The sequence below is a fragment of the Cherax quadricarinatus genome, chromosome 79, assembly GCF_038502225.1.
Source record: "Cherax quadricarinatus isolate ZL_2023a chromosome 79, ASM3850222v1, whole genome shotgun sequence".
NCBI classification, from domain to species: Eukaryota; Metazoa; Arthropoda; class Malacostraca; order Decapoda; family Parastacidae; genus Cherax; species Cherax quadricarinatus.
In genome coordinates, this window is record NC_091370.1 from 9,290,675 (window position 1) to 9,305,551 (window position 14,877).

General features: G+C 34.9%; 1 protein-coding gene across 2 annotated transcripts in view; it reads right to left on the reverse strand.

Annotated features, from left to right (window-relative positions):
- Positions 1-6: 6 nt before the first annotated feature.
- LOC128702622 (transmembrane protein 198) overlaps positions 7-14,877 on the reverse strand; it is a 74,607-nt gene continuing 59,736 nt past the window's right edge. Inside the window, exon 5 of one of the 2 annotated variants that reach the window (XM_070101901.1) lies at positions 7-5,282. In XM_070101901.1, the coding sequence (XP_069958002.1) occupies positions 5,079-5,282 (204 nt within the window). In that variant the 3' untranslated portion in view covers positions 7-5,078. The remainder of the gene's footprint in view (positions 5,283-14,877) is intronic. The other variant, XR_011394210.1, reaches the window with a different exon arrangement.

Consider the following 14,877-nt stretch of genomic DNA (forward strand, 5'->3'; position numbering starts at 1 on the left):
GAAATGATTACATAATGTACATACACTTTCTCAAGTTATATAAAACTGTGTTCCCTTATATAAACTTCTCACTCATACCTAGTGACATCAGAAAAACAATCTGAGTGATGGCTAATATTTACAGTGACGAAAGAGCATCATGAGAGAGGAGCCATTATCCAGCAGGTGTTGTAAAATCAGGGGCAGTTTCTAGTAGAACTCTAGCCTACAACTGTCTTAGAAGAAAATGATATACAAGTTTGTCATACACATGAAGTACAAGAGCCACATCAAATATTACAGACACCTACTGTATAATGTTTTAACTGGAGGCAAGAGGCAGAAGATGTATTTGAGCATCATAAGGAAAACTATCCTTAATGAAGCTGATGCCAAGATCAAGCAATACCAAAAGTCTTGTCTATTTTTTTCACAATATACGTATCAAAATGGGAGGTGACTGTAATTTCTTTTCATAAAAATTGTCACAATAGCATCCAAGGTAGACAGATTTGTTGGACAATAGAGCATTTCATATTTACTTGTTAAGGAACCTCTCATACCTAATTTACAAAACAAATCTATTCAAGCATTCAGAGTTTGACTTTGAGCTTTGAAGAAATAGTAATAGAGACACTTCCTGCTTTTTGACAATTTCAGATTAAGTGTGTCTGGCAGGCACAGATGTCACTGTTCAAGATGTGAAATAAGGTTACCGTTTAACGGTGTACACAGGTATCGAGGACACGATCCATTTTGCTTAACATAAACAAGTTTACCTTTTCTGACCAGATGAGTTTGGTATTTTGTGAGTATAATAAAACTTCAGGTCATTTAAAGATTTGCCACACCGATGAAAGCAATGAAACATACTTATGCAAGTGTTTAGATTAGTAAACTTATTTTATGCAATTACATAATTTTTTAGCATAGTGAGGTTAGATTAGTATTGGCACTAAATAAAATAATTAGCTTATATAAAATGACTATAACTATATTTCACTGTTTTTTCTGGGTGGTGAACCTTCAGGTGATCCAATGCCTCTTCCAGTGAGCAGGGTAACATTATATACAAGTCAGATCCAATACATTTCATTGAATAAAAATATTCCAACTCCCATTCCAAAGATACCAACTAAATAGAATACATATGAAGAAAGAACTTATAAATTTAACAACTACATTCTCATTGCTGCATCAACACTTTTTTTTTTTATAATCTGCAACTGATTCTGGTAACATATATGGATCAGAACAAATGTAAACAAAAACATTTTCATGGTAAATATAATATATATAAATTGTATTATCTACAAAAAAAAAAAAAAGTCTTGAAAATCTTAGTGTTTAGCAAACACTTAAAACTACCATACTCATTGGTGGTAAATATTACCAAATGTGAACTATTATAAATAATGCTAATGAAACACAGGAGCTTTATATGCACAATATTATGATTATTGTTACTACCTTCATTTAGTTCAAAATCTATGAGATTTTTCTGTCAGTCATCAAGTTTACCAGCACTTAACTTATTAGGGTAGATGCAGAACACAAGCCGATGATGCACAAGTTTCAGTAATACTTTTGTTGAGTATGCGTGCATAAGTTCTGTACCATGATTTCATTTTTACAAGACATCATTGGAAATCATTAGGATATGTTTATATCACTTAAAAAAAAAAAACATCCAATAAAAAAGTATAATCTATTTTAAACAACTTAATAACATACATGATTACTAAAAAATGATTGATCTAAACTATTGGTAAGGAGAAAGGACTGATCTTTGGTTTTACTAGGAGCAGTCATTAAACAAAAAGTGAAATTAACTACACAACTGCACTATCTGTGCATGTTGTACAACTCATGGCAGTGGAATAAATACTATAGAAAACTGTAATAGTTGCCTTGTTGCTGAAGGCTTGACCCAAGAAACTGGAGCTAACTTTTTCCTCAGATCATGCCTGATTTACCTCCCATTTCCTAGGTGTTATATATGATCCTTATGAGTTTAAAGGCTTCCTCTTGAATATAACAGATAATTTAATCATTCATACTTATTTATTTATATACTTGCACTCCTATTTCATCAAGAATACAAAATTTAATGCATGTCTATGGTTGATCAGATTTGTATATTATTTTTATCCAAAGAAAAAGCTACTCAATTAAAATTATCCAAGTTATGAAAATATATTCAAGCATTTTGTATTTGCCTTACAATCGAGATAAAAAAAAAATGCATCTCCTCATTAAAGTGTTAAGAAAATAAATGCTCCAAAAAGTTTTATGATCTCTGCTCAAAATGAGTTTATGAAAGGAGACAATTAAATGGGAAAATATGAAATATAAAATTGGGCAAAAAAAAAAAAAGTACGTATTTTAAAACTACTGTATTGGCAAAACAAGTATATAGAGGTCAAAATCTGTCACACGGTTAACAGTGAAGACCATACAGTTTTGCATTCCTGTGCCCTGACAGTGGAGTAATGCAAAAGTTACAACACAAATATCATTGGTGCACTACCTGCTGAAAAAGCAATAAAAATGTTATCAGAAAAGAAGAAAATACCATTTAGTCATGACAGACCCAATATATCATGTGTTTTCTTTAATTACTGTTAAGCATGCTTGCATTATCATTTACATATCACAATATTTTGTGCAGTAAAGAGATGCCAATTCAATATTTTGGATGGAACGACTAAATAAGGGATGTAAGACTTTAAATTTTTATTTTTTTATATAATGACATGCAATAAAATGGTTGCCATTGTGAAACCTACTTCTTGAAATAATTCCTTTTCTCTTAATTCATTCATTTTTTAAAACTGCAAAATATGTTAAAAGGTATAGTTAAATATACCCTGGCAAATAACAAAGGTTTTGGACATGGCAGCAAAGACATATTCTGAATTAGCATCTCTTCATATAGTAGAGAAAAGAGGTGCAAGCTATTCATGAATTGTATGCAAGGAAGATTGAGAGAGCCTCTTAATTTACTTGATAGATTATCACATATCAATTGATGTTGACAGGAAGAATTAAGACTTTGATGCTGATTACATTCTTCTTTGAGAAGTATGTCTGCAGCAATCTTTATTTTATCTGGGTGAAATTTAATTTCATTAAAAATTTCTTTTTGAAGAAAAATAAGCTTAAAAGCAAATTGCTTTATAGCAAACTTTTTTGTCCATGAAACCTCAGCATACTGCTTTGTCAAAAAAAATTCACTTTTAACTTAAAAGAATTTACCAAAAATATGTTTTTAAATTATTACAAGCTTACCATCTCTATTTTACTAATAGGGAAATAAGCACTGCTTAGGATTTTACAGAATTACAGCTTATCAAACCAATCATCAGGCAACTCGCTGGCTGCAAGTAGTACTGAAAATGAACATAACTGCAGCAGCACTCACATCAATGCACATATACAATAGATTATCACTACAATGACCAACTACCCAATAGGGTCTGAAGATTCCTGCCCTAGTCACTACAATCCTTAGGATTAACATCACACATTCTGGCAACCATGTGGTGGGGGATGGAGAATTCAAGACAACAATCCTCAAGTGTTGCACTCTTTCAACAACAGACAAAAAAGCAGCAGACACTTAATAGTTGCCAGAGCAGAACATGTTACTGGTTTTCCTGTACATATAAACCAGTAGTATGTTTCTTAAATCATAAAAGATCAATTCATCATAATCCCTAAAATAATAAATCTGATACCAAAATACGAAGTAGTTAGTAATTAAAAATGGGAGACAAAACAAATACATGATGAGATGAACCTAGTTCACAGGCAGTGATAGACAGCTATTGTTTTTATAAATAAATGAAAATTAATGAGAAGTAATGTCTGGAAAAGTTCTTTTTTTTTTAAATATACACAAAGCTAGTATAAATATGAAAATGTAATATAAATGACTATAATATTCCCAGTACCTGCTTGAAAGGGAGGACATACTATAAGACTTCCCCTTTAAATCACATATCAATGGAAATACAGGCATGCTTGGGAGAAAATTATACTGGTAGCTTAAAGCCTTGAGTAATGCCTGTTGTCAAAAATATGGCAAAGTAAAATCTCTTACAATGCAATTAACAACATTCCAGTTACATATTACAGAAAGACATGTGGCATAATTGTGCTGTGCAACATTATTCTCCCTGCTATTTGAGCTTCTTGGAATCAGCACTGATAGCATTTGAGCTAGTTTTTAAGAAAGGGCAAGTAACTTCAGTCATTCTTTGCAGGAGCAATAGACACAGGTCTAATTTCACAACTGAAATAAATGTTCATGGAGCACTGTAAATTCAGCTTCGAATGCTTCAAACTTGAACATGCATTTTTTCACTAGACATGCACTGAGTAACTACTATTACCAAGCACTGATGCTTTACTTAACAATTTCACCCAATAACCAATATTTAAAAAAAATCCTGTGTTACAAGGATAATTATTATTTCCAGTAGTTGATTTTCCAAGATAAAAAATATTACCAGTACAGTACTTATCAGTCATAACTTTTAATGAGAAAATCAACAAGCCCTACAAATATCTGCATATCATATGACAACTCTCAAATTACAAGACTAGCTTCAATAAGAAAAAATATTAAAATACACAATTCATGACCACTGTACTGAGAAATTCAAATCTTTTATATTGGAGAGAGCTTGAAATAATGGCCATAGCCTCATTCATTCAAGATCAATATATGTTGAAAGACTTCAAGCCATACTGAAGTCTTACAACATGTGACACACGTTGCCTGCAAACTACAGCCGAGCCCTGTTCCAAGTAGGCAGGGAAAGACAGAACTACTCTGGAAACTGGAATACACACACACTTGCTATATAGTATCACAATTAAAGTTCAGGATTATACAATTGTTTATTAGTATTTTCTCTGAACAGATATACATGCTTTAATGTATGTAGAAAGTATCATGGCTTATATTCTGTACATATAGTGAGGAACATTTGTCACTAAATCTTGACTAAAACCTTGAATTTTAGTTATATTGTTGACTGGAAGTTTTTTCTTTGTCTTAAAAATTTAAATACATATTTTCAGATTGAGGGCTAATGCATAGTGACCCGTGTAAGTCTCGGGGGTTCAGGTGGGGTTGGCGGTGGCAGAGAGCCTCCCATTTCATCTTCACTCTCGGTAAGTGGAGCCAACTGAGTCTGTTCTGGAGGCAGCATGGTGGTGTGAGTAGAATCTGACTGAAGTGTTCCATTGTCACCAGTTGGGTATGCCTTGCGCTGAAGACTCTGAATATACTCCTGTAGAGCAAGCCAGAACAAGATGATGTAAAAATATGTACTTTGCAATGTTTATTTGAATTTAACTAGGAAAGCTTCCTTTATCATTATGATCATTTAAAAATTAAATAGGCAAGTCAATAAACTCAATTTAATTTTAAAATTTGAAGTTAAAAACAACAGTTAAAACTAAGTACTAAATTCAAAGATAAATAAGCAAAGATTGAAAAAAAAATGGTTTCATGCTAATTAATCTGTCACTTTAAAATACTATAGTTCCTCTATATTTTCATGCAACCTGCACCACATGATTTAATTTGCTATAGTTAGTAATTACAGTATATTCTGTAATTAGAGGGTGAATTTATGCAACTACACTCAACCAACTTCTTCTAATAAGGTGTAACTATCAACTAACACTAACAGATACTTTAAAAGAACAAAGCAGAAAAAAAAAAAGCATTATCTTACCTTAGGTGTACATTCATACTTATTATTGACATCATTGTCCTGAATATTTTTTAGATATCTCGACCTCAGCTGTGCATTAAGCATGGAAACTTTCAAAGCAAATTATAGAGAAGTTTACTTTTAACTAAAATTCAGTTAAGGAAGCTTTCAAAGCAAACTTAAAAAAAAAATTTACTACTATATCAAGTAAATGTTGAGCAACGAAATAATGGCAGCAAAGAATCAATTGGTAAAAGTATGTAAGATTTAACAAAATACCAGTCTATTAGAATTTTAAATGCAGTATAGCATTTATAGATTTAGTAATAAATAGCACAGGAAAATTTTTTATCCATTAACCCTTTCAGGGTCCACAGGCCCTCTCAGGGTCCCCCAAATTTCAAAAAAAAAAAAAAATTATTTTTCTTGTGAAAAGATAGAGAATCTTTTCCCAGTCATAATGACACCAAAAGTATGAAATTTGATGGAAAACTTACGGAATTATGCTCTCGCGAAGTTAGCGGTCTTGACGATGTTTACGCATCGGCGATTTTGCCCACTTTGAGCCCTATTTTCAGCCAATTCTAGTGTACTAGTCGACAAAAATCATAACTATTTCGCTAGAACTCCATTTTTTCTATCGAATGAGTACAAGAAACCACTGATTTACCCATTTCAACTATCCAATACAGTGGTCAGAATTTAGCAATTTTGCCAATTTCACAAGATGCCAATTTCCAAATAGGGTCCAGAATAAACAAGAAAGACATTCCTGGCACTAAAATAACATTTCCTCTGTTCATTAGTCACGTCCCCACGCCCCTCTTACATTCTTTTGCTTTCCATTTTGAATTTTTATTCTCACAAAAAATAGAAGATTTACCGTTATGCAGACTACTGCATTAGTGTAGAAATGGTATAAATAATATTGGCGCACTTGTGAAAGAATATTAGACTCGCCAGTTAACGTGTATTGGACGCTTAGCATGATTTGTTTACTTTTGAACTTGGGTAAAAATCGAACATTTCTGCTACTTTGAGCTCAATTTCAAGGTACTTTTCATTGTAAAACCAGTCAAAATCATCTCAATTTCTGTAATATGTTTTCCATTCTATAAAATGAGACCAGGAAAACTAGAATACAACAATAAATACCATACAAAAATACAGTGCAAAGTCGCTGTTTTAATCCAAAAACATGGTCGAAGTTTTTTTTTCTCATTACGCACTGTGTGCTGCAGGATTTTTTTTATACTGTGCACATAGACCCATTCTTTCATATGTAGGCCTACCAGCTTTCTCTCACTAGATTTGAAGGCGCTAGAATTTATGAGATCTAGTACGTCAAGGACCCTGGCGCGTAAGCCGTACTAGTACGGCCAACACCCTGAAAGGGTCAACAATATATAATTTAGCTCTTCTGTAAAATTTATACAAGGGGTAACTTGATGCTGGTAAAGTTCATTTGATCAAAAAAATTAAAGATAACCCTTCTGGTTGTTGAATCAGACCTGATTTATTTCCATTTCCAGGTACTATACGAGTCCTATAGGCTTATTGCTTCCTAGTGAATATAATCATTCATGAAATCATATGTTTTTCCAAAACTGTTGACTTAACTAATTAAAAGGGAGCTCTGCATAGCTAGTGTTATCCATTTGGTGACAATGAATAAATGCTATATATGTTAGTTTACATGTAATTTTCCCCTCCCTAAATTATATTCAAGTATTTTAACTGCTCATGAGCTAACAAAATAGTGACAAAAGCATTAATAAAGAAATTAAATAAAGACATTGATAGACAGTAAAGAGGCCACTTGCTTCAATTAATAAGGGATGAGGTTTTGTAAAGTAGCAGGTATTAGGGAAAGTAATTAGGTTGTAGGAAAGAATATAGAAGGGCTGACTGTAAGAGAAACAGTGATGAAAAACATTAGAAATGGCAGCATTAAGAGACCATGCACTTTGAAGATATGGTCAGAAATGTTTGAAGAATACTGTATATAGTATATAGGGCCAAAAATACAATACTATCACTAGATGTTAGTAATCTAGAAGTTTCTAAAGTTACCAGTCATTCTAGTTTCTACAAACAAATTTGGTAGCGCCAAAAAAAAAAAAAAAAAGTTTTCTCCCTTTGAGCAATTTGTTTTTAACAGTGATCAATAATATTTACATTCAAGATGCAATGCATGTGTAAGTGCCACTGTGTAATGTATGTGATAAATGCCACTTAGTCTCAAATTAATATATCAAAAAAAAAAGAAAAAAGCCAGCACTGAGGATGTCTGAAGTACCATTTGAAGCAAGTTCATTGTTACTGCACAGAGTAAGCTGCATTAAAATATATATATTGCATTTTATATTGTGTGATTTGTACTGTATGTCATGTGTCTACTCATTGAGTTAGTTATTTACAGGGATTGAATCTCAAAACTATGGATTCCTTACCATTATTGCCATACTTGCTCATTTTTAGTATGGGGCATCCCTTTGGGAATATTGCAGTGATTACGTTAGAGTTTTGTTTCCAAGAGCAAAGATACTCAGTTACCCCTTTGTTACTGTGTCCTTTTTCCTTGAGGGAAACCCCCTTGATACTGGTGAGGGACATATGATCAAAGGAATTGGACCTGATTGCTTCCCAGGCCTCCTAGGCAGTGTATGATCTCTACAGATTTTATTGTAACCCTATGAATGTAATATTACTCTATTCCTTAAGTCAGGGGGAGCAACTTCTCCCCCTGAGCACATTTTTGAAAGGTGGCACCTCTTCAGCAGTTCTTTAACTCTTTAGCTCACTTGTGCGACAAAAGACAAATCTCTTTTTTTTTTATTGCGTGGCCTTGGAAGAACTTTCTGGACTCGTTACTTCATTCAACTAACTTCCCAGTGTTTTGAACTGTCTGCTCAGTCTCGTGATGCATTGGTGGCATCTGGGAACCAAAACAAACCGTGACTTCGCAGCCTCCTCTCTGATGCTAGACAATCCCACAGCACAAATGAAGGCAGTTTTTTGGAACTTATTAAGGTGTTTGCCAAAAATGATACATTACTGGAGCAACATTTATTAGTGAGTGAACGAAATGCAACATATCTCAGCCCTGACATACAAAATGACCTGGTGCAGTCCTTATCAGCTGAGGTTCTGTCAAAGATAATAACTGAAATGAAGGTGGTTAAGTACTTTCCAATAATTGTTGACTCTACTATTGACAAATTTTTATTATCCTTGCAACAGTACATGGTGATGCAGTGAAACAATTTATACAATTCAACAAATTATCTGAAGCAAGGGCTGGAGATTTTTTCAACATTCTTCCAGTAATCCTTAGGCCTGTCAATCACTATGTGTTATGGGCAGTCTTACAATGAAGCAAGAACCATGACGGGTGAAATATCTGGTCTCCAAACAAAGATTAGACAAAAGAGAGTGTTGTAGCTGCTTCATATATTTTTCACAATACTGTACTTAGTTTTTTTTTTTATTTTACATTTAAAATTAAAATAATTAAATAACACACGTTTTTATTGTTTTGAGATTTGAGCTTAGTGTAAAACTTTTTTTTTTTTATTGTACAGTAGACCCCCAGTTTTCGTAATTAATCCATTCCAGAAGGTTGGCCTAAATCTGAAATGGCAGAAAACCGAAGCAATATTTCCCATAAGAAATAAGGTAAATCCAATTAATCCATTTCAGACACCCAAAAATATCAACAAAAAGTACATTTTATAGAGAATAACTATAGTTTTACATACAGTAAACAATGAGAAATAAATATAAATGACTAATTTTAATGATAAATGAACATTACATACCTTTATTGAAGACTCTTGTTGGTGAGTACTATTTTTTTGTAGTCCCTGAGGGACTACATCCCAGTGTATACCTACCGGCTACATACAATGCGGTCTACAGCCATATTATTACCATCGACGTACCATGTTCACTGAGTTTAATTGTTTCTAACAACTGCTTTTAGATGCCATCATAAACAAAGGGAGAAGTAATGAATAATTCATGCCAAGAATTGTAAACAAAAGCCTTATGTACTACTAAGGGCGGTTACTGGGCCAAGGCAGATTCGTACGTGTTTTCTCTGAAGCTAGACCAGAGAAAACGTAACGTTTACTCTCCACCCGACCCCACCCCTCGATAGCATGTCTTTGTGTTATGTAATGTGTTCTTATCGTATAATACTGAAGAAAATATCATAGATGGATTAATGAAAATGTCTATATTAACCTAAAATAAGACATTTAATGTGCCCAAGAGTGAGTCATGAACGTATGAGCAGCCCAGGTGGATGCATCTGGTACCGTCAATTTCCCAGCTGACGTGCAAAACCTGGGGGTCCACTGTAGTATTTTTATTTTAAATCAAACATAACAGTTATGTACTTCCTTTAAAACTGTATCTTCCTTGTGTTTTGATTTTAAAAACAAGTGAATACAATGGAACTTGAAATATTGAACTGCTCCCAGCTCGACCAATTATGTAAGTGTATTTTTGAGGGTCTGAAATGAACTAATCTAATTTACATTATTCCTGATGAGAATAAATTCATTTGGTAACGGCACTTGAACAGCCGTCTGGAACGAAGAAAGTTCGATATTTAAAGTTCCACTGTATGTATATGTACGTATAATGAATTTAAAATTATTCAGTATGTGTCACGGCATTTTTTTCTTTTTTTTATATGCGTGCTTCCCCTAACTTTAGAACCTGGTTATGCCCCTACCTTACATCATTGCTTTTTTGGTAATAGTACAATATATATTCAGTATACAGTCGACCATCAGTTAACATGGTAGGTACATTCCTGAAAGTGACTTGTAGTAATACTGAAAAACATGGGAAATATAGGGTCCCCCCCCAAAAAAAAAAGGTCATCCCAATTTTATTAGATCTTGAAATTCTTAAAATGATAATATAATTGCTGGTCAATGTAGCGATGTACGTCGGTTAAAGATCCCACAGCTACATCTCTGCCTTATTGTTGGGGATTATACACGAGGGGTTAGAATGGTTGGGGTTAGGGTGTACATGAGAGGGGTTAGAGCAGCTGGGATGGGGGAGGTTTGATTTCGAGGTGTGGACTGGAGGACTGCTAGTGTAGGTGGAGACAGCAGTGGAGGGATGGTGGCCAGTGTTGGAGGTGGAGGATGATGGAAGCAATGAAGCAGTGCAAGTGATAGTGTTGATAGTAATGAGGGTGTTGAGTGGCTATGTGAATAGGAGTGTGGACAGTGTGTTAGGGCATGTAAGCTATGACAGCATGGGTAATGAGGGTGTGGGTGGAAGCTGTGTGGGCTTGAAGCTGTGGGGAAGTGGTGTGGGCAAAAGGTTAAGTGTTGGAGGCCCAGTGTAGATGATGGTGTGGGCAGTAATAAGGGAGGTGACTTAAATGATTAGGTGTGTGGACAGCAAGGTCAGGGAGAAATGATGTGGGTGAGGGTATGGGGCTGGACAAGGTGTGGTCTTGGGGAGGAATGTGACAGTAGTACCTCCCTGGGCAGTTGCTGTCTACCAACCTACTACCTAGGATATATATATATATATATGTCTGTCGTGCCGAATATGTAAAACTGGTCAATTAGCAAGAACTCATTTAAAATTAAGTCCATTCTAAAATTTTCTCTTATACGCTTACAGATATATTTTTTTCATTAATGTTAATGTAAAAAATTTTAATTTTGCACCAAATGAATCTTAGAAAACTTACCTAACCCTATTATAACAAAAATAATTTATTTTAGCCTAACCCAAGTAAATATATTTTAGATTTGTTTACAATAATTTAATACTAAACAAACACAGTGAAATATATTTTTTTCATTAGGTTCAGAATGATTTTGGCGAAATTATTGCATACACAAATTTTCGCTTGTCCTATATGGCAAGATCAGCGTTGCTATTTAAGACAACATCGCTAGTTCTGCCTATTTGTCACGACACACACACACACACACACACACACACATATATATATATATATATATATATATATATATATATATATATATATATATATATATATATATATATATATATATATATATATATATATATATATATATATATATACATATATATATACACACATATATATATATACAGTGGACCCCCGCATAATGATTACCTCCGAATGCGACCAATTATGTAAGTGCGTTTGCACGTGTATGTTTGGGGGTCTGAAATGGACTAATCTACTTCACAATATTTCTTATGGGAAGAAATTCGGTCAGTACTGGCACCTGAACATACTTCTGGAGTGAAAAAATATCGTTAACCGGGGGTCCACTGTGTATATATATATATAATATATATATATATATATATATATATATATATATATAAAATATATATATATATATATAAAATATATATATATATATATAAAATATATATATATATATATAAAATATATATATATATATATAAAATATATATATATATATAAAATATATATATATATCTATATAAAATATATACATATATATATATATATATACATATATATATATATATATATACACATATATATATGTTTTATTTTTATTATCACACTGGCCGATTCCCACCAAGGCAGGGTGGCCCGAAAAAGAAAAACTTTCACCATCATTCACTCCATCACTGCCTTGCCAGAAGGGTGCTTTACACTACAGTTTTTAAACTGCAACATTAACACCCCTCCTTCAGAGTGCAGGCACTGTACTTCCCATCTCCAGGACTCAAGTCCGGCCTGCCGGTTTCCCTGAACCCCTTCATAAATGTTACTTTGCTCACACTCCAACAGCACATCAAGTATTAAAAACCATTTGTCTCCATTCACTCCTATCAAACACGCTCACGCATGCCTGCTGGAAGTCCAAGCCCCTCGCACACAAAACCTCCTTTACCCCCTCCCTCCAACCTTTCCTAGGCCGACCCCTACCCCGCCTTCCTTCCACTACAGACTGATACACTCTTGAAGTCACACTGTTTCGCTCCATTCTCTCTACATGTCCGAACCACCTCAACAACCCTTCCTCAGCCCAACAGTTTTGGTAATCCCGCACCTCCTCCTAACTTCCAAACTACGAATTCTGTGCATTATATTCACACCACACATTGCCCTCAGACATGACATCTCCACTGCCTCCAGCCTTCTCCTCGCTGCAACATTCATCACCCATGCTTCACACCCATATAAGAGCGTTGGTAAAACTATACTCTCATACATTCCGTTCTTTGTCTCCACAGACTCCTAAGTGCACCACTCACCCTTTTCCCCTCATCAATTCTATGATTCACCTCATGTTTCATAGACCCATCCGCTGACACGTCCACTCCCAAATATCTGAATACATTCACCTCCTCCATACTCTCTCCCTCCAATCTGATATCCAATCTTTCATCACCTAATCTTTTTGAATATCAAAATGGTATACAATACCGACAGGTTGTTAGGTAAGACACATGCAACAGTTAGGCAACTTTATTCCGAAACGTTTCGCCTACACAGTAGGCTCTTGTGGCTTAGCGCTTCTTTTTGATTATAATAATAATAATACACAGTAGGCTTCTTCAGTTGAATACAGAAAGTAGGCAGGAACAGTAGAGATGTGAAGACGATGTAATCAGTCCATCACCCTTGAAGTCGTAGAATTTGAGGTTTTCAGTCCCTCAGCCTGGAGAAGTTTAGTTCCATAGTCAGGAACTATCTGAAGATCAAGCGACAGTGCAGAGACTTAAATACTGTCGGAATGAGAGGTGCAGAGTAGTAGTAGTAGTAGTAGTGAGAATGTAGCCACTGAGAGTTCATGTCCCTCTCAGATCCAACACCTTGGACAACCTTTTCAAGTGAGAATTGTTGGATATATATATATGTATATAGGGAAGATGGAGGGAATATTTTGAGGAATTGTTAAATGTTGATGAAGATAGGGAACCTGTGATTTCGTGTATAGGGCAAGGAGGAATAACATCTTGTAGGAGTGAGGAAGAGCCAGTTGTGAGTGTGGGGGAAGTTCGTGAGGCAGTAGGTAAAATGAAAGGGGGTAAGGCAACCGGGATTGATGGGATAAAGATAGAAATGTTAAAAGCAGGTGGGGATATAGTTTTGGAGTGGTTGGTGCAATTATTTAATAAATGTATGGAAGAGGGTAAGGCACCTAGGGATTGGCAGAGAGCATGCATAGTTCCTTTGTATAAAGGCAAAGGGGATAAAAGAGAGTGCAAAAATTATAGGGGGATAAGTCTGTTGAGTATACCTGGTAAAGTGTATGGTAGAGTTATTATTGAAAGAATTAAGAGTAAGACGGAGAATAGGATAGCAGATGAACAAGGAGGCTTTAGTAAAGGTAGGGGGTGTGTGGACCAGGTGTTTACAGTGAAACATATAAGTGAACAGTATTTAGATAAGGCTAAAGAGGTCTTTGTGGCATTTATGGATTTGGAAAAGGCGTATGACAGGGTGGATAGGGGGGCAATGTGGCAGATGTTGCAGGTGTATGGTGTAGGAGGTAAGTTACTGAAAGCAGTGAAGAGTTTTTACGAGGATAGTGAGGCTCAAGTTAGAGTATGTAGGAAAGAGGGAAATTATTTCCCAGTAAAAGTAGGCCTTAGACAAGGATGTGTGATGTCACCGTGGTTGTTTAATATATTTATAGATGGGGTTGTAAGAGAAGTAAATGCGAGGGTCTTGGCAAGAGGTGTGGAGTTAAAAGATAAAGAATCACACATAAAGTGGGAGTTGTCACAGTTGCTCTTTGCTGATGACACTGTGCTCTTGGGAGATTCTGAAGAGAAGTTGCAGAGATTGGTGGATGAATTTGGTAGGGTGTGCAAAAGAAGAAAATTAAAGGTGATTACAGGAAAGAGTAAGGTTATGAGGATAAAAAGATTAGGTGATGAAAGATTGGATATCAGTTTGGAGGGAGAGAGTATGGAGGAGGTGAATGTATTCAGATATTTGGGAGTGGACGTGTCAGCGGATGGGTCTATGAAAGATGAGGTGAATCATAGAATTGATGAGGGGAAAAGGGTGAGTGGTGCACTTAGGAGTCTGTGGAGACAAAGAACTTTGTCCTTGGAGGCAAAGAGGGGAATGTATGGGAGTATAGTTTTACCAACGCTCTTATATGGGTGTGAAGCATGGGTGATGAATGTTGCAGCGAGG